Source organism: Ornithodoros turicata, chromosome 6 (assembly GCF_037126465.1).
Source record: "Ornithodoros turicata isolate Travis chromosome 6, ASM3712646v1, whole genome shotgun sequence".
NCBI lineage: Eukaryota > Metazoa > Arthropoda > Arachnida > Ixodida > Argasidae > Ornithodoros > Ornithodoros turicata.
Window position 1 is genome coordinate 66,479,859 of NC_088206.1, and position 21,082 is coordinate 66,500,940.

The following is a 21,082-nucleotide window of genomic DNA, read 5'->3' on the forward strand; positions in this document are numbered from 1 at the left end:
GAAAAGATGGAAACAAACGTGGTTACTGCTGAGTCGAAGCACTGCCGGCCAAACCACAGCATACAGTGAGCTAGAAGCTTTAGTGGTGTTCATCCTCTAGGCATAAATGCAGAGCAGAGCATTCCATGAGGCTGCTGTTTACTCAGCGATAGGTAAATAGAACAACCCGTCCACTCCGACTGGAACCCCGACATAATGTGAACGCGAATGCGATCGCTTAGAGCGGCCAGATGGAGCACTAAGTTGGTGGTTGTTGTTCGGATTAGAGGCACCTAAGGCACTGTTGGCGGGTTGGAACGCATCAAAGGCACGAAAATTTACATTTTTGAATTTTGTCGCCTGGAAATTTTGGGCAATTTTTTGCGGAGACGAGGAAAAAAAACGAAGAAATGTGTTTTTCCCTAAATTTCCGTTTTTTTCCGGAACTTCGCATCTCTAGCCCTGTGTACACTAAAACTTCGTTAGAAGACAAAAGCAATTACTGTGACATCGATCCCTAAACGATTTTCCCGCAACCATAAACGTCTCAGAAACAATAATACGCGCTCTTCACAGTATACCGTTCGTTCTTTTGACGCGAAATTCTGCTATCTTATCCTCTCTTTGCTTCGTCGGGTACAAGTTTCTGCCTTACCCTGAAGCAATATCTGATAACATTTCTTTTTAGAGGAATATTAATTCGAAAAGTAGAGAGAGAGGGGGAGAGAGAGAGAGAGAAATACATGATGACGATGATATGGGGATGACCAGAATGCTACCCCATTCCTTCTAGTGTGCGAAACGAATTCAGAAGATGGTAGCATTCGATCATCGCGTTATTTATTAAGTGGCTAATATTAAGCAAGAGTTCTTCGAAACCGTCTTCCTTCTTTTTTCATTATTCCGTGTTAGCGCCGCGAAGAAACTGTGGCTATGAGCGGCGTGCAGATATGAACACATGGAGAGAGGACAGAAAGGAAGAAGTGGGGGCAGGGGGATATGTATGCGTCCTGGGCTGACTTCGGGAGGAACTGCACCGACATTCGTCTGTAAGGTCTTCGGAAAACCCAGGGAAAACCTCAGACAGCGTAGCCGGTGGTAGGATTCCAACCCACCACCTCCCAGTCTTCAGTATACGACCTTGGCTATACCACCAACTAGCGGGCCACTGGTCCTTCTTATTTCTGAGAATCTGCTCAGGAGTAATTTGTTTGTTTGTAAGGAAAAAAAAGAGAGGGGAGAGGAACTTGTTGTTTTCCACTCCTCGCACCTAAAACATGCGATTCTATCTGGCTCTGATAGGGTTCCGCGTTTTCGATTTTAATCGAAAAACGTCCAATACAGAGGAACATGCCAAGAACCGCGACAGATAAATTGTTGCACATGCCCAGCTTGCCAACATGCCGAGCACGCTTTCCTTATTTTCCTTTATTACTCTTGTTTTCTTGGTATTCCCTATGGTAGGATGACCTGCGACCACATTGAGTGTTCCAGGGTCAATCCATTTATTCCGGATCGGGTGCGCTGGTCGGAATCTCATTGTTCTGCCATTGTATAGGTGCCCCGCCGCTCTTGTGAACTTTTTAGGGACGTGACGTCAAGTAGAATCTCGGTCACCGGCCATTAGTTGTTTAGTGGAGAGGTTACAACAGTACATACACCTCCACTTTCCACGTATGGCGCTGCTGTCTTTCCGCGGCACCCGAGGTGGGAACAAACAGGAAGAGGGCCACGAACTACGTTTGCGAAAATCAAGATTGTGATCTCTCAGGCAAGGAAGATGTTGTCGCAAGTATTGTCGCGTGACAATTAATGTGGGCAATGGAAGAGGTGCGGCGCGCAAATCTATGTACGAGAATCTGTAGAATCCTCGTAACGAACCAGGTGAACAAACGTCTTCCGGTCATTTCTTGCAGCACTTATAGAACGCGACTTATTTGGTGGAGCTGTTTCTTAGAGGCACTTGTATTTGGAGGTGTTGTTAACATATTCTCGTACTCAGCAGGCCGTTCCTCTTTAAGCAGCGTTAGACGCGAACAGCACTGAAATTACATTGTAGTTGCTATTCGCCGATAACCGTCGGGTAAACCATGCACACGCAAGGAAAAACATCGAAAAACACCGATTTCGCGAAAATCAATAAACATCGAAAAACATACACTGAATCCGCACAAAAATAAACATCGAAAACGCGGAACCCTACAGTGAGCCAACGATAAGCACTATAGCCGACGCGAACGTCGGTAAGTATTGCTGAATTATAAATTATTATTGGATGCTGAACGGACGGTTCGTAAAGCACGAACTGCGACACCGAGCGGCGTGAACACCATCCGTGTCTAAGTAGATAGTTCCGGTTCATTCCCGTGTCTTCCCACAGATTCGTTTTGCATTGACGAATGGGAAGAATATGGCGAACCAATTGATTTGATTAATGTTATCTTTATTTTTCAACAAGATTGTCGGCGCTCTTGCTTTCCTCCTTCTAATCTATCTCTATCTCGCTGTCAGCGCCTACTCCGCATATGCGGGCGCTGATTTATTCCCATATCACCCGTGTTGATCTCTGTTCATGATTACATCTGTTGATTAATATACTTATCGATCGATAAAGATACGTTTACGTTAAACATATATAGAACAGGCAACGACATAGCTCGAGATTTACGCTGTGTCTCGATATATGCACTGTTGCTTTTTTTTATAACTTTTTCGTTTCACATTCGAAACGGCGCCAGCAGGACGATCTTGATGCTTATACTTGATCTACGATCTACAGGTCTTGACATATGGTAGATGTGCTAAACGAGGCCTTCCATTCCGAGCTTACCTGCCACCGACTTGGGAAAAAAGAGAAAATAAAACATTTGGCACCTTGTTTTTCAGAGTACGCCGACTCCAATCAGCAGCCCATATGCAACGACGCTCCGTTAAACAGAAGCAGAACTGATTGGTCCCACACCCACTTGTGTATACTCTTGACCCCAGGCGCTTCCTCTCCGTGAAATCGCGCTTCGGAATCAACTTATCGTCTGCTTTGAAATATACGCATTTCCTCGCTTTGCTTCTGCTACAAGACTTACGTCGCCTACAAATAGAATTACATCCTCTGCTCCGATTTAAAATAAATTGTCTCGGCCACTTTTCATTCGCACATTTATTTTACGCGAAGTGTGCCTCGAAAGCAGACGACACAGAAAATGAAAAAAATAAAAACTAAGAAGGATATGTGCGGAAAATAACGCAAGAAAAGGTGACCGAGTAGTGATTAATTCTCGCGCGAAAAGCGGACCGCACCCTTGTGAAACGCGTCGTCTGCTTCCAAATGAGTTTTTCCCTCAGCCCGGCAGGTGGCGTCGCCGCTTCACACTTAATGAAGGCCAAAATGACTTCTGGGATTAGTCATAAATTGAGCATTAATGTCACTGACTTACAGGAAAGTGGTGATATACAGTCATCTTTTGGCTTCTCTTCGAAAAGCACGAGTGAGCTATGCTGCTGTTACACGGAAGGTATTCGGGTTTAACCTTCCTTGTTTCAGTGGAGTGTTGGCATATGTAATCCTACGTCATGTTAAGTACGTATACGCTCTTTAAGAAGAGCAGCGATGTAGGCTACTCAAAAGTGATATCCATTGCTAGAACCCTGCTTTTCAGCCGTTTTATCCATAGCGAGGCAAGAGTAGTGTAGTCTTGTTTAGGGTTCACGGCTAACTTTTGACAATATTGAAGGGAATTACGGCTATTACGCTTCTCCCTAGCTCCGAGAACCTCCGGACAAATTCGCGTGCTCGAACCTCGTCGGACGGCCCTAGCATCTGGGTTGACGTGGTACTATAGTTGCCGAAACATATATCGTCCTCTGCGAAGACGTTAACTGCTGTGGCGTCATCCGCGATCGTAGCTGTCACGTAACATGAAACTGTGAATTCTTGCGTTGTTCAACGGCTACACCTGAAATATCTTTAATATCCCTGACAAACGAGCGCGCCCTGAAGGCCTTTCAAGAGAAGGGCATTTATATCGGAACGGCGTTTGTGTCCCCCGTGACACGACGACAGAATCTCCTTTTTGGGTACCGTTCGTTCTTGGGAAGACTGGATTGGCCATCTCCTTTGCGACTGAAACGGAGTAGTCTCGAACGCACGGCCTGCCGATGGTTTGCACGAATCTCACGAATATGCGAGACTAAAATTGTCATAGACCAAAACTGGCATAGACAAACTGTCATAGACTAAAACTGTCATAGACTAAAACTGTCATAGACTGAAACTGTCATAGACTGAAACTGTCATAGACTGAAACTGGCAGTCTAAAACTGGCATAGACTAAAACTGGCATGGACTGAAACTGGCATGGACTGAAACTGGCATGGACTAAAACTGGCATGGACTAAAACTGGCATGGACTAAAGCTGGCATGGACTAAAACTGGCATGTAGATACATGATGGCCAGAAAAGAAGGAGAAATTGAAACGTGTTAGAAATATTTTTTTAGGAATCATTGAGGCAGTTTTGTAATCTTCGTCTAATCACGCAGTCTAATCACGCTTAATACGAGCAATTTTTAATTCGATAGGCCCGCACGAAGGTCCTCAGTACCCACCACGTTTCCTACACGACACCACAATACCAGCGACTTCTGCTACTAATTAAAAATTTCGCTGTCACATACACTCGCCGAACTATATTGGAATAAAACGCGTACACATTTAGCGATTTAGAATTCACTGCTCGAAAATATATTGTATTGCTCTGTCATTTGGGGGGGTTGGCTGAAGAGCCAGTGCCATATTTCTGGCGGCGCGCGTGGCCCAGGTTCGTATCCTGGCGCTGTCTGTGTTGTCTGGGTGTTTTCCCTGGGTTTTCCTCAAGCACTTTGAGGCAAATGTCTGCACAGCTCCCTATGAAGTCCGCCCAGGACGTATGATCCATCTTTTGATAGTCGTGACTTTGTCTGCCTAAGCGTGATCCACTACGGCAAGCAGTCCCATCACCATCGCACTGCCACCACCACCATCTGGCGGCGTGCGCGAGATTCAGGAAGACCGTTCTGGAAAACAGTTCAGGAAGAACGGTAGCGTCATGTGTTGCGCAAACTGATTTCAAAGCAACTTCACTCGGAGGGCACTCGTGCTTCAAAGGAGCTCTACCTTGCCCGCGTATGTGCAGGTCTTAAGGGCACCGTGTCAACTACAGTGACCCTTTAAAGCATCGTGTCTGCCGCGACTGGTTCATAATTTGCTCTTCAGTGTCCTTCGTATTGCGTTTAGAGCGAGTGTAATCAGTCTGAAAGACGTAATGTGTAAAGTGCTCAAAACAAGCGATGTCATTGTGTCCACAGCATGCTCGAAAAAAGATCCAGAAACCACTTCTGTTTCATGTCATTCCTGCTGTTTTATTTATATTATATTCCATCCCTATGTACAATATGAAACAGTGTCATTATCTATGTGCACAGTCGCTTTCATTTCATCTGGAGACCAGCGTCACTCTGCTCGTAATCGCTCGTCACTTCCTCGTGCACTATGAATAAACGTTCAGTTTCTGTGACATACAATACCGTCATTTATCATTTTTACACATAAAGGGCATACTTGAGCAGATGTTATTTTAAACGAATTGCCACGACCCATAGTCAACATCAGCGCACATGATGGCGTGTTGTAAGATTTTTTTCGCGTGATCCTTCGAATAGGTCAATATGGATACAATGTGTTTGAACGCAAGGACAATGCTCTTAGCGATCGACCTTTACACAGTAAAATAATGTTGTCTCTAATATTTTAACATTTGCCGTAAAACTTATAACGACATACGGAGAAACACTGGGCAAAAGCAATTGTAAAGTTTGTATGTGCTATTTACTGTTGCTTGACTTTTAATAGTGTCGTATGCCAGACTGTCATATGCCTTGCTTCGAAGTGCCAGAAACCTTTGATGTGAAACGTTTAGCATGCAGTCATATGGTCCGACGTCTAGACTTCCTTCCAAATTATTTCTTATTTGGATCAACATATTGATATTAATCAAACGTGCAGAACCTAGACGAAATGTGCACCAATGGAAACCACTTTTCGTTTCACTACGCCATCTTTATGAAAGACTTTTACTAATCGTAAAACCGTAAACCTAAGTCACCCCAACCCTGGAGTCGTTAGTCGCTCTCCACACGCAAAAGCGCGCTTCCAAAAGCATTGGTAATATTATTACAGTGACATTTTATACCTTTGCCCAGAGCTTCTCGCTTAATCATTGGAAACCATTTTTCATTCACTATCAGTTTTTTTTTTTTTTTTACAAAAGTCGTAACGTGCTTTCTAAAACCATCTGCTTCCACAAGAGCGCAAGATACAATCTATAACGCACAGCGTGTTCATCTTAATCCACAAAGAGACACACTAAAAACGTGAGGAGCATTGCCAATCTCCTTCGTAAAACTTCAATTTCGATTCGGGTTGCTTCCGGTGTTGACACATTTTCATTAACACTTTCGCAGAGAAAAAAACCAGATGACATCTCGCTTCTCCTATATCACCTGCTCCCCGGAGCAGCAGACAGTTCCTGGTGCTGAATGAATTGCTTTTCACACTGTGAAAAGCAACGTCACACACTAATAAACAGCAAACTGCCAAGCGACAGGCGGGAACGAAAGAAGCTGTATACACTCTTACCAACTACAAAAACTTTCTTGACTTTTTAAAAGAAGGAAAGTCACGGTAGAGGTAGAAGTCATTCTTCGTTTTCGATCTTCGAACTGATTTTCGCTTCTGTTGCACACACACACACACACGCACGCACACGAACTTATATATCACAATGAACTGCGCGTCCAGCTGAATCATGAAAGGAATAAGTTTTGTGTATGTACAAAGTAAAGTACACAGTGCACCTTGCACACAGGTCGCTCTAGAAGGTGTTTGGGGGGGCTGAAGGTCTTGTGTTCTTCTACAATCTATTTCTGCTGTTCCTCTTCTTCAGCGTTTTCGTTATAACAGAAGAGTGAAACGTCATGTCCAGGACTGATGATGATAGACAGATGTTCCTTACTTTCGCTGATTTGGATTTCCGAAGGAATCAGTTTTGATTAAGTTCTTGATGTCCTGTTTCGCATGTCCTGTTATTAGGTATTCAAGAAAAAAACTCCAGAATGTAAGCCTTCTCAGCAACAACTAAAACACTACGCAGTTCCAAATGTTCTGCATGCGACGTTGTCCCTGCTAGCCACATCAACTTCAGGCTAATAACTCCATGAAGTGAGAGACACAGTCTCCGGACACGAGCAGACGACACGGTAAGTCACTGTGATGTTGTCTGCTACACACATTCACTCGGGACGAGCCCCGCTACTCAGACAGTGGAATTCTTGAGACAAAGCAACGAAAATCCCGCGAGTTCGCGCGATATCTAGACTAGCACTCGCCGAAGCCAGGGCACACCACCACGACGTGACGTCAGCATACGTCACTTCCGCTGACGACTAGCGTAACATCCGGACGGCGATTTCCCCTACGTACAGAACATGGACTCAGTCCTTGCAGTCCTGGACTGCGCCGCCATAAGGTGAGGTTCCGGTGGGAGCAAGCAGAGCGGGGGCCACTCAGTAGTGGTCCCCGCAACTGATTGTCATAAAGCCTGGTAGTCAGGCGTGAGTCCAAGACTAAGGTCTCCGAGGGCCGCAGCGGAGACCAGAGGATGTCCCAGTCGGAAGCCTGCTGTGGTACCCGGGATCATGGAAGAGGGGTCGCCGCCCGAAAGGGTTGTCTGCGGGTGGCCTCCTAAGACAGCCGAAGAGACCGTGGATGACTTGAGGTCGTTGCCGAAAAGGCCATTGACGCTGTGTGGATGTAAAGAGATGTCTGTGGTCTGGGTTGAAGGGGGCGGAGGGCTGACAGGGCCTTGAAGATGAGGGGGTGAGTCCAGGATTGATGACGGCTTCCGGTCCTGAAGCTTGGACGAGTGGTCTGGTGGACTTAGGCAACCCCCTGAATCGGAGCCAGACTTGCTGGAGTGGTTGCTGTTGCCTGATACCTTCTGCGGGGTCTTGTCGTTGGGATCCCTGTAAGACACAAAATCATATTTGGTTAGGTCACCCTCATCGTAGTTGGCATTGAACTGATACACATATTTCGCAGTACAGTCCAATTCAGTAGGCAAATCAATCAAACTTAATTTGGTGAACAGGTTGCAAATCAGACCTTTCGAGATATGTAGCACACAACTTTCTGTCAAGCCCGTAAAGTACACATTTCTTTTCTTTTCTTTCTATTTTATTTTTTCTAAAACACGTAGAACCAATGCTTTAAACGGTTGAAAACTCCGCCGTAGACACTTGCTTGGGTTTTCACAAGTGGAAGCAAGGATTGGCCTTGGAACCCCCACCAGCATGTTCTCTGGCACGTAGCGGTGCACACGGAAATTCGAGCCCCTTTCCGAGCTTGTTCACCCCAGCATAACCGTCTTCTTTATTCTTGTTCTTTCTTTTTTTTCTCTTTTTTTTGTTATCATAATTCTGCACACTCTATAATTATACAGTCTCACATGGAAAGCAACCAAGCTAAGCACTCAAATACGACCGAAGACAAGGCAGTTTACCACAGGAAGAGCAGAAACCTTCTTCTAAAAATACTTTAGGAATAAAACGCTTCCTCGCATTTCAAGAAAAACAGCAAGCAAATAGTGGTACATGCGATGAAGAGACGGCAGTTGTTTCTGTGGTTCGGGTCCTAGGGTCTGCCCGCGGTCTTTAGAAGGGAAGCGACAAAGCTATATTTAGGACACGTTGTGGGACTGTGCAGCAGTTCCTCCAGCGTCCAAGGAAGCGTATAGCTCTCAGTGAAAAGCCGGAGAACGCTACGACAGAGAACGCTATTGCGACGTACGGTAGGATCACACTTAACGGAAAATATTCAGTTCGGCTGTACACTGAGTACGACCTACTAGATTATAACGACCACGTCAAAAAGGCACCGCTTCCCAGCTCCGCATTTCGAAGCGCTGGCGCTACCAATCGGCCCGGTTATTGCTTCCTCAATTTCTGCAATACTTTGTACTTCAGCTTACCTTAGTATTTTTGTACAGGCGATGGATGCCCCAAGGGAATTACTTCTTTCTAAAGTCGATTATCAGCATCATTCTACGCGCTTTCATAGGAGCTGTTGCTGTCGTCTGCGTCGTATTGTCGTACTGTTGTATGTAGTCGTATACGTCCGTTGTATCCGTATACGTTCCATTGTCCAATCATGATGGAGATCTCGCGGGCCGATAAGTAGCGCCCCTAGCGGATCGTGCGGACGGGCTCCTCATCGGGGTTGCCGATTACGACATGGTCGTTATAATCTAGTAGGTCGTGGTCGTGACACTGAGCCTGTAGCAGCTTAGAGCTCGAAATGTACGAATCCAAGTGCTCCAAATTACCGAAGCAGACGACAGTTCGAAGACGTGGTTGAACAGTGCTTCTGATTAGCAGACGAACGTCTCTGAAGCATTTCTGCGTTCGAAACGCTATGATGCGCTGTGTAGCACTATTTCGTGCTCCGCTTGAAGCACGTTTCTACAGATTTCTAGTTGTGGAACGAGATTATGTCACAATGAAACTATAAAATACCTTCCGTATAGGTCGACTACCTGCTACATGAAGCCGTTATCTTTGCTTCTCTCGTCTCCTACTCGCTGTCGCATACGACAGAGTAGCACGTGAATAAATCATGGACATTAGCGATGACAATGCCACCGCTCGGTCCAAGACAAAGTCATGTACCCTCAATAACAGAGAGAGCGCGTTCACTATTCAAGACCTCTGACAATAGAGCATACAGAATGCAGAGTACGGCTTTATTTTTCTCCCCATCCCTGTCAGCACTCTCTTCGATATGATCTCCCTGTTTATCGGCCATCTCGATGCGTTTTCATTCAGCCAATCATTGTGTAGAAGGGCAACCGGTGTGATGCCCTCGCACACCAGCCAGCCAGCTGCTCACCCTGCGTTGTCGGGGGAGCCCACTACACCCTCCGTCCCCCCCACGCACAGCGTTTAAAAGACAAGAGGAGTGTAATTTCCCCTCACACTTCAATTTGTTTCCCCTGAAGCGTTCCAGCCCCCAGATAACCCCAACCGCCTCCCTCTGACGGACGTCCCCCGCAATTTTCGTAATGAATCGTCTTTCTCTCTTTCTCGTCTGCCTTGCATCGCAGCCCGATTCTGCTCTTCTTCCCTCTGTCGTCTGCAAGAACAAAGTGTTGTCTTCTGCTAAAGGTGGTGGTTCAAATTGTGGCCACTTTTGCATTTTTTTTAATATGTTTTCATATTGTGTCACATATTAAAATGGTTGGTCGGTTGCATAATATAAAAAAAAGTGTGGAGACGTGGGCCAATCAAAATGTATGACATCTTGCTTGTCGCTGAGACGCGTTCCACAATGGCACACCGAAAAAGAAGTTCCAAAATGCGTGACTCCTGCCTAGCATCACTGGAGCTTCAATCCATCTCACCCATTTGACTTGAACGCTCTGCTTCTAAACGCGTACCTCTAAGAACCGTCTCCTCAACAAAGCAGGAATACGACTTTGAACTTATAAACGTTTCTCGTTCTGCGTTCCATCAATCGAGTCATGAAGTAAGCGGTCTGGTGCATTTTAGAACACAGAAGGGGAAACGCATGAATATTCAGGCAGCTTGCTGGAGCGTGCCATGCAATTCTGCACGCTCGCATACAATTAGCCGACTTTTCCGTGATGGCGATTTTACGCGCATTCGTTCTCATGAATTGCTTGATGCTTCTCAAGTTGCTGTCCACTAATGGTTTCTTTCTACGTGTTCAAGAATGCATCGAGATAGCCATATTACTTTTGCCCGGTTTTATACCGAAAAATTTACTTGCACTTTGGTGACGACTGCTCAAGAAGTGACGGAAGTGTTTCAACACGCTTCCTAAACAAAATATTTAGGGAAGCATCATGTACGTGCACCACATTTGGCGTAAAATAGTAGGTGGCGGCGTTATTACGGAGTGTTAATATAGGCTAGCAGCAATGTCTATGGGTCTGTCCAATAAAAGTTTCGGTTTCGGTTTCTCACGTTAGCAGACGACAAATAGTCGACAGATGGCATCTTTCTTCGCCCCCCCCCCCCCCCACGCGCGTGTTTTCATGCAGAATCGGTCGTACAAATACTCAATAACAAATACTTTCAGATAGGAGAACGTGCACAGTGCACTAACGGATGATTAATAGCCCCATTTCTCTAACAGACGACAAATCGGTACAGGCGCGCAGGCAGATTTGTGGACTGAAGTCGTCGGAAGTCGTGTGGTTCCTCGAAGTCTGCTTTAGAGGCACGGCTTCATCAATGAAAGAAAGGAGCAAGAAAAAAGATGGCTGCCAGGAGGGTCTTATCAAAGGAGCTGCCAAGTCGGTGACAGCGTTGCCAGACGAACACGTACGAGTACCAGACCCAGAGACCGAAGCAGAAGACGCTTTCTCGTCGCGTGATTCTCTCAGAGCTCACAGATCTTGATGGGCTGCGGGTTTAAGACGAGCGATGGCGTCGGTAATGACGTCATTTATTGACTTTGGAACGCACGACGCCATTCATAAGCTGGCGTTAGCAGTGTATTCCCTGCCGCGGAAACTGGAGATTGGCACGATGTGCCCTGACAACAATGCGTTGAGGAATATGAATTGTAGCATATCATGTTTCCGTTCTAGTTGCCGACGTCTCCCGCGCGCGCAGATTTAACACGTGACGGCCCTTTTCACACAGGGTAAGCTGTGCAAATAGTTAAAATATACTAACGCTGTTTTTGTATTGATTGATCACATTGGCCAAAGCCGCAAAACAAAGACTTGCTGGCAGGTAACCTGCGATGATACCTTCAGAGACTGGCAATCGCATTATAGAAAGCAGTCTGCTGCTGTCTCCAAAAGAGGGATCGGAACCCGGAACGATTAGTTACGTTGCGTTGAAGCCCACTTTCAAAGTCGTGATTGATAACAGCGTAGTTTCACAACGACGTGAAACATTGCCTCGGGTGGGCACCCTTGGTTGTATTCGCACGCAGACATATGTCTGCTTTTTGTACCATTCGCTTCCGGTCCTTGCTTTAAATATGGCTCGTAACCATAAATGCGCTACGATATTGATTTTTGTACCCCTAGACTTCATAACGTACCATTTGCTTATCGTACAAAATATTCTGGTAGACATTAAGATCATAACTGGTAAGAGCTTCGAAAGTAGCACCTCTGGACCCTCATAAACTTGCTTATATTATCCTTGCTTGCCGCTCACCATGCTGGCCTAATCGCAAGCCTAGTCCTCTAGGTAACTACCTATGCCTATAATGACCGAGGCCGCCTTGCCTAATCACTCCCATCGCTGTACGCTTTTATATCTCCCTGTATACTTCGCCCCTCCTTCTTTCAGACGATCCGTTAAAAATATCACCTATACTTCATGTATCACTCCGCGCGCAACCATTCCGTGCTGCGTGTCATCACCCCATCCGAGCTACACCGAGCCATAACACCCAGCGTTATCGACCATTAGCGAGGCACGAATGCCCTCCCAACGAATCCCAACACAAGCCTCGCTCCCAGATCATCTGCCTTGCCCCTTGCATACAACACACTCACCATGCCACATCCACGATCCATTAGGCAGCCATTTTGTTTCGGGGAATGGTTTTTGCCCTCTCATTGCGCATGCGTGATCCATGCCATTTAGCAGCGAGAGCATCGCCTGCTTTCGGGTTGAGGGCGTCATTAAATCCAGCCCTTGTGTAAGAGGTTTGCTGGCCCCGTCATCGTTTTCGCCTTCGTACGTTATTATTATTTCTTTTTATGTCGGCGGTTTCGAAAAGAGGTTTGATTAATTGAGTGATTGGCCGATGATGGCACATTAAGTACCGGAGGCGTCGGGGAGACTGGAAATGTGATGTCTGCCACATTGCGAGTTTGTGGTTGCTCTGCACAGGGGGCTGATCCCGCTGAAATGATGGACCATAAAATATTTTTTTCGTGTTTCGCAGAATTTAAGGAGAAATATATATGTTACGTTGTGATGCCAATGGAAATTTACATATTCCAAGTGCAGGCGCTTGTTTATTAGTAGCAGAGGAGATAAGGTGCAAAGATGCCCCTGTCTCGAAGACTGCCTCCACTGCGTCAGTTGATTTTTTACGTACCACACAAGCGGAATTGCAATTTGAAGTGAAGTGAATCTGAAGTGAAGAAAATGAAAACTACAAACAAAGCTCATACGGACCAACCTTCTGTTTCCTTTTTTTAGCGTGATAGTAAATATGAAGTTAGTCTTGCGCCCATAACGTTTGAAGCTGAGCACAGGAATATATCCACATACAATGAAGGTTGGAGAAGGATCTGTTATTGCCTAGTTGACATTTCTCCTTGCTGTTATGAATAATCTTGAAGTAATTCAATGGTGTTGAAGCCGCTTACAGCAGATCTGAACTTGGCCTGTTGTCTTTCTTCTGGATGTGCTGTCACCCCCATTGCACTCGACTTTCAGTACATTGTGCTGCTTGGGCCGCTCGGTCATGCCGCTGGCAGTTCTATAGTTGAGCCGGAACCTGGTTCCAGATAACGGTTCCCAAAACATTAGGCCAATCACCTTGTTCCTTTGAAGTGGCTGACATGGCGTTGCAGATTGTGACCGCTTCCTTTAGGCGTATCGTTCTCGTACATTGCTTTCGATTTGCAAGAACTCATCACTGTCATTTCGACGAAGTCTCCGCTGTACGGCATAGGCTTCGCTACATTCCCACGAAGTGTCATTTTCACCCGAAACCCTCGTGTCATGTGTTATCGCCGACGACGGCTGAGAATCTGAGAGTTCACGCAGCAGTTCAGCCGTGCTTCTCTGATAATTGTTATCTTGACATTTATGCTTCTGATGTTGTTAATGCGTTTGAGCCCGAAATGACCCACGGAATGACCGAATGAGGCACATTATAACAACAAGATTGCAGCTCGTTCGAGCATAAGAAACTGCTTCAATTCTGGAGGATCTTGTAATGCTGGGCACCAACTGGCCACTTGGGCACCACAGAGTATAAGGGACGTATTGAAACTCTAGCTCGCGTAAAAATGTGTATTAATATGAAGCAGGGGTGGGTGGTGTATTATCATCGAGCGAGAGAGCTACCTATGGAAGTAGACCCCTTTGTACAGGTGTGTACTGTCATCAAGATTTTAGGGAAAAAACATTCGTGGAGCAATAGTGATCAGCGACCGTTAGGCTATATTGCAGATGGTTTGGTTATCTATTCTTACACCAGTTACATGTGTGTGTTGTTGTCAAGAAGGGAACTACATATCATCAATGAGTACTGTCATCAAGGAGGACTACCCAAGGGGAACTACACTAGGGGAGATGACTACATGTCGTCAAAATATGTGTGTTATGTCATCCATAGAGAACCTACCTAGTGAACTACCTATGGAGTAGTCCCCTTTACAGGGACGTATACTGTATCTTACATACCGGACAACAAAGAACCTACCAAGTGAATTTGGTAGGGAACCTGTCAAAGTCGCCATAATCAGTGTGTATTGTCATCAAGTATGAAAAAGTGTTCAGATGCACACGTTCTTATTATTTATCGTGCACACAAATTGACACAACGTGTAAGAATTACATTCCTGCTGGAAAAAAGCTTTCGATAGTGGCATACCTACTCTATCACACCTTGGTCATCTTTCCAATTGTAATAGTAAGCCGTCGTTTCGGGCTGACTTCTCCTGCCAAAATAAATGGATCCCCCCCCTCCAAGAGTAATTCAACACGGGAATTAAGCTACTTATGCTGCGGGTGATTGTGTTAGCAGACAAAATAAATACAGAGAAGAACCTGAAAGAAATAAAAAAATTTAATTTTCATTTTGTTACAAAAACAACTTAGATGATAACGTTTGCCGTATCAGTTTGCCTTACGGACGACGCCATCACTCTGAAAAAAAAAGTGATAAAGCAGTATGGTAAGAGACGTAACTTTTTTCATAATTTCGTCAAAAAAAAAACTGTCTGCTTCCGATGGCTAATTGAACGCAAACGAGTGGGACGCGCTCCGCTTACGCATATATCTTGAAGGGACAACACAAGCGCCCTCTGTTGTTGATGACGTCGGGCGGAAGCGGCAGCACTCTAAAAATACGTCTGCTCCACAAACGCACGTAAACGTCTCGATCGCGAACAGACGACATCAAAGAGACGATGGGTTTGCTTACGACGGAGATATATGTAAGCGTCTGCGAACATTGAGCGGTCTTTTCGGTGGTGGCGTAAACATGGGCGTCATCACTCGTAAGTTCTGCTCACATGATACGTGCTGACGTCATAAGAGGGTTGTCATTGTTGTGTGCTCGATGTATCTATCACTGTTAGTTTCTGTAAGTTAGAAGTTTGGTTTTGAAGTGAGCGCTAAGTTTCATTGCAGAAGACTGTTATCGCAGGGTTTAAAGGAGCACAGAGGGCCATCCAAAAAAATTTCAGGTTAAGACATCTGATGAAAGTGTGTGTGTCATTATACCGAATAGCGCGAAAGGTTTTGATGTGTGCAATTTGTTTCCCACAAAAAAACTCGCATAAACATAGCTTCGCGCGTTCACCCTTAACTCGCCACTCCAGCTATAACGAGGATGAGGAGGTATGATGGCACGTCACCGATGACGGCATAAGGAGACTCGTTCTGGTTTGCCGGTCAGTGGGGGTCAGCGCATTGTCCCTTTGCCGCCGTAAACCTGTTTTGCCAGTTTTCCCGGAGAATTTGGGATAGAAGGAGCGGCCGAAGCATTACCGAGCAATGAGAAAGGCTTTATCTGAACCCCGAACAGCCGAGTAGCAGACGACAGCGGAATAGCAGAGACATTTCTCTAGGCCAATCAGCGAGCGTTCTCCTTATAGCGTCAGCGCGAGGTTCCAGTCAGATCACATACTGGTACTGCTCTTCACCACCGTTGCGCACGGTCGCGTTTTGCGGCGTATTTTAAATTCAATTTCTGCGATAATTATGACTCTGTGGTGTAAATTACTTCGCATGGTGCGTCTTACTGGCCTACTTAACAGTTTTATAGGAAGAAAACTGGGTGTTAAAAATGACTTCTGTGCTACTTTAATGCAGTATAGACTATACAGGAGTGCAAGACAAGTTCGCACTCTCATTAAATCTATGTGGTCTGTGTTGTCCAGGACACGTTGCTGAAAGTTGGGAAACCCGGTTATATAAAAGGAACAACGAGCTTTAATACAAGGGTACTTTAATATTAACATTGCCTTGAGTTTGAGGGGAAAACACAGGACGAACACAGGACGAGATGAACAGATAGATTATCTGTTCATCTCGTCCTGTGTTCGTCCTGTGTTTTCCCCTCAAACTCAAGGCAATGTTAATATCAATTCAACACCAGCTAGCTTGCCTGCTCCTGCTATGTTCAAGGGTACTTTGTTGATAAGGCCTTTTTCGTACTGGTACTGATTGGAATATGCTAGGAAGTATTGATATAAAGGCGTCTCAGTAAATTATGCGCAGCTGCAGAATTAGAAATTGCCTAATAAAGTCGACATTAAGTGGAAGTACTGTGTATTGAACGCCTCAAAAGAGGTCATGAACATTAATATTGAAGTAACAGGGAATGGTCGCGACGGAATTAAGAAGGAGAGCAGCTGGTGTTGGTGGAGACAATGCGGTGGCATCTGCTGATGACAATTTGTCAAAATGTGTTTCCAGCGTTTGCTTGGCACCACAGCGAAATGCAGACCGACATGTGTAAATAGTGCATATGGCTTAGCGTTCTGAAACTGTGGGTCCATGGCGAGGTAAAACAGCCTCAACCCGTAAACCCATGTCTGCACGTAGAAAGTCTGTTGCTGTTCAAGACTGCCAGCGGCGTTTTTCAATCCATACCACCAACCAAGAAGCCGTCGTGATGTCCATAAAAGGAAATGTCTACGGAAAGTCACCACGACTATTTGCGAAGTGGCTATGTGTTCAAGAAAGTTGCGGGATATACAAGAAACCGGTGCTGAATGTCCAGACGTCCCGGCTTCGGGTTTCCGGCACTTGTCAAGCAGCCTTGCTGCTTTTTGCCGAAGCCCCCCGTCGTTTGATGGAAATATGTGAAATGAAATGGATGTCCTGTTCATGCGAACCAGTTCACTCGAAGGCAATATCCCTCTGCAGATGCATTGCTATCCGGCATGTATGACAGAGCTTCCATCGGTGCACCGCCACATCTAGTTATCCTACTTGATGACAATGCACACCTATCACCCTACGTAGATGTACTGGGGTAGCCCGTCCGATTTAGTCGTGACTCACCTCCCCATTTTTTTCTTTTATCTGTCACCATTACCATTACACACCCATTAGATGCGTCAAACCAGATCGATTCGATTCAAATCAAAACAGTGAAATGGAACCATAGCCAGACAAAGATTACATCAAGCATTCCGAGACAACAGTGGTCTGGCGACGCAGACGTCAGGCGCAATGCTAAAACAGTCCCCGCATCCAGCAGGAGGGCCAAAACACAGAGACATTAACTGTGTGTTTCTTTCTTTGTTTCTTTTTCTTTTTTTTCCTTCCTCTGACTCAGCCCTTGGAGTTTGACCTCGGCCTGTGAACTCCAACGGAAGACGCTCTCTTCCCAAAATAGAACCCTGGGCCCTACAGATATACGCTCAGTGCGTCCGCTTGGAAAAACCACCGCATCGCCACCTTGCAGCCACTCGGTGCTGCCCATCTTTCGGTGTCACGGTTGCCGAGAGACAGACAGAAATAGGACGGCGACCGAAACCTAAAGTTTATGATCAACATCGACTAGCATCAAAGGCATTTTAGAACGCACGTCTCCACTCCCTTCCTGTTGTTCATGTATTGGCGCTGTGGGCATTATTTCTTTATATTTAGTGTTAAGCGCCACGAAGCAACTGTGGCTATTCGTCGCGTACGGACGTGGACTGATTGACTGATGGAGGAAGAATAGCAAGGAGGAGTGGGGACAGGGGGGGGTTAGTATGAGTCCTGGGACGACTTCAAGGGGAACTGTAACGACATCGCTCTGGAAAGTCTCCCGGAAAACCCAAAGAAAACCTCAAACAGCACAGCCGGTGATATAGAACTGTGGGCATTTAAAGAACCTCTTACGCATAAATAAGGGTGATGGTGGTGGCGTCGTTTCTCCTGGGCCGGCTTCATTGGAAGCTATGCCAACGCCACCTAGACACACAAAGCCGCGCTAATTCCACCTCTCACGCCTTCGTCAATCGTCACGTGATCATTTTGAGTCGCGATGTCATCTGCCTAAGCCAACCAACGCAGACGATTTGAAACAGGCGTTTTATGGCTATCGGTGGCTCCCATTGCGGCTTCATGGAGGCTCGTTTAGGTACAACCGCCGAAAGAACAATCGTGATTGGCGGACTCTTAAACACTTATGTCACATTGTTTAAGCGGTCCGGCTTTCTTTAAACGGCGTTGGCTGGTGCTCACTTTCGCCGTTAGGCGTCTGAGGCAGTACCCAGGGAAAACATCGAGGCGGCGTTCATGAACAACAAAGGCATAGGGAACAAATGGTATGCGTGCCAATAACTTCACGGTCCAGTGCAGAGAACGTGGAAAAGACGGACCGGTCTCTCGCACAAAAACAACAGGTCAATCAGTCCACGTCCGTTGCACGTTTTCCCAGAAGCGCCCGCGCTTCCTTCACCGCTTATCGTCACCGGTCTCTCGATCGGGCACCGTTTTGGACGCATCGGGTGACGCTGACGGTAGCAGAGTCGGATAAGACACCGAAAGATATGAGCTGAGGACAGACACAAGATTACTTTGCCACTTGTGTACGCAACGGCCGAGAACGTTGATGTAACTCCCGGGTTGGTTATCGTCGCTTTCCACACCCGCGCGCCTCTTCGGTTACACGAAGGTTTCGGTATCGGTTTTCCCGCGCTTTTGCTTGCGTTGCTGATTCCTGTGCTTTTTGTGTGTCTCTCTGTGTGTGTGGTTGGTGATTGCGTTCACGTGCGCTGCAATGCGCGAGTAACCACGTGTTTGAATTGTGGGCGATGTCCTCGTTGGTGGTCACGTGACACAGGTCCCCCAAAGATTTAAAGTGACACTATGACAGACTTAATCTCGTGTCTTTAGGCTCTTATGGTCAAAGTGAGCCTTCGCGTACTGGCGTAGCCAGTCCCGAGTGTTTTTGCGACTAATGTCTCCACATTTTTCTTTTTCTAATCAATCAATCACTACTATCTACGTGTCCCTCACACCGTATTCTCCCACAATAGTTTTTTCTCAGTGTGAAGGGGAAGGATCATAAAATTACTTTCTAGTTTTGAGACGTGTGACGTCATGCGGTGCCCAACCTATCCAGGCGTCTGGAAACATTGTTCCTCGAAGGTCGATTTCAGTTTCCTCACCACAGCTGTTGGATGGGTTGTCGTGTGTTCTTTTTTGTCGTGAAAACGTCCGTAAGTTCGGTTTAGAAGCCAGGTGAAAATTTACCATGCAACGAAATTATGCCGAATTTCATGGCGCGATAACTCGGTGAGTAATAAACCGATAGCAACCAACCGGCTAAATCCAGATGACCTACACGTGTACAAGTCCAGCTAACAAGTTCATTGCAGCGGACGCCGCAATCTCTGGGTGCGCGCGGAAATATAGGGGTGCGCGTACCTTGCAGCTAGGAAGTCTATCTCGGTATCACGTGAAGCTAGGACGCCGATCGAGGCGCCGTTGGAAAGCGCTTGAGAGGTCCTACCTGGACCCTAAGCGATAGTGGCTTCAACAGCAATAACCAAAATGTTACAATTTTGCAAATTTGAAATATCAAAATTTTGCCAGAATGTCGGCATATGTGAAACTAAATATGATCAGAATTGAAAGAAACTGAAATCAGAAGAAAGGACGGCTCGAGAGGAACCCAAAAAGCCCTCAAAGTCCAGCACCGAGCGATCGAGAGAGCTACGGGAGCGCCGAAGAAGCTTATCCCCAAGCGGCACAACATCTTGGCCCAATATTGCACCAATATTGGCAATGCCGGCCCAATATTGGTCCAAGATTTGGCCAATATCGCCAATACTGGTCCAATATTGGGCCAATATATTGTGCTGCTTGGGTCGGCGGAGGCAAATTCGACTTGCCGTTGCACACAGCGAGCCCTTACACTCTACCAGCGGTGCAACTTCGACTTGTGCGACTGTGAAAGTGACCTACAAAGACGATGGAGTGCATCCCCAGGGGGGGGACTCAGTACTGCGGAGGAGCCAGAGCCCGCCAGAGAACCCCCAGGCGCAGCGGAGATGGGTGACGACGCGCGCCCCCTTCGCTGTGCTATGATGACGAACCAGTTTGGAGCAAAGAAATCGGAAATCGTGACGTTTTCATGTGAAACACTACGGCTCGGACACGGCTTAGTGCCGCGAAGCAACTGTGGCTATGAGCGCCGTACAGATGCGGACAGACGGAGAGAGGACAGCGGAAAGTATGGAGGACAGAAGGGTTTTTTTTTTCGTCCTGAGACGACTTCAACGGGAACTGAGCCGATATTCGTATGAAAAGTCTGTCGGAAAACCGAGGGAAAACCTCAGATAGCGCAGCCGGTTGTTGGACTCGAACCCACCATCCACCCAGCACGACCTTGGCTACCACCAACCAGCGCATGCTTTTTTACCCACACGGCCGTCGCGGTGGTGTGTTAGATGTCATGGGCTGTGAAGTTGAAAAGCTGTGATGTTCATTAATAGTTTATGATATGGAGGGCTGTGATGTTGAATGATGCGTTATGACGGGACGGACTCTGATGGTGATGTCGAATGATGGTTTATGATGTGATAGGCTTTGATGGCGGTGTGATGTTATGGGCTTTGGGCCAGACCGGATGCTTGACATGATGTGATGTCGAATATTTTTTTTCTGAAAGTGCCAAATTCTGCTGCTGGAGCGGAGACGCTAGTGCTGTTGCTAGGAGAAAGTCGCCAACTCTCGATGACGTCACTTAATCTTGGAGAAACCGAAACTATTCAGTCTTGGAGGTTCTTGCAAGTGCAGGATGTTCACGAATCAGGCATTATATTTTGCGCAC

General features: G+C 46.3%; 1 protein-coding gene across 1 annotated transcript in view; it reads right to left on the reverse strand.

Annotated features, from left to right (window-relative positions):
- Nucleotides 1–5,350: 5,350 nt before the first annotated feature.
- The window catches only part of LOC135397086 (homeobox protein six1b-like), a 38,043-nt gene continuing 22,311 nt past the window's right edge, over nucleotides 5,351–21,082 (reverse strand). Inside the window, exon 2 of the mRNA XM_064628421.1 lies at nucleotides 5,351–8,037. Within this exon, the coding sequence (XP_064484491.1) occupies nucleotides 7,605–8,037 (433 nt within the window). The 3' untranslated portion in view covers nucleotides 5,351–7,604. The remainder of the gene's footprint in view (nucleotides 8,038–21,082) is intronic.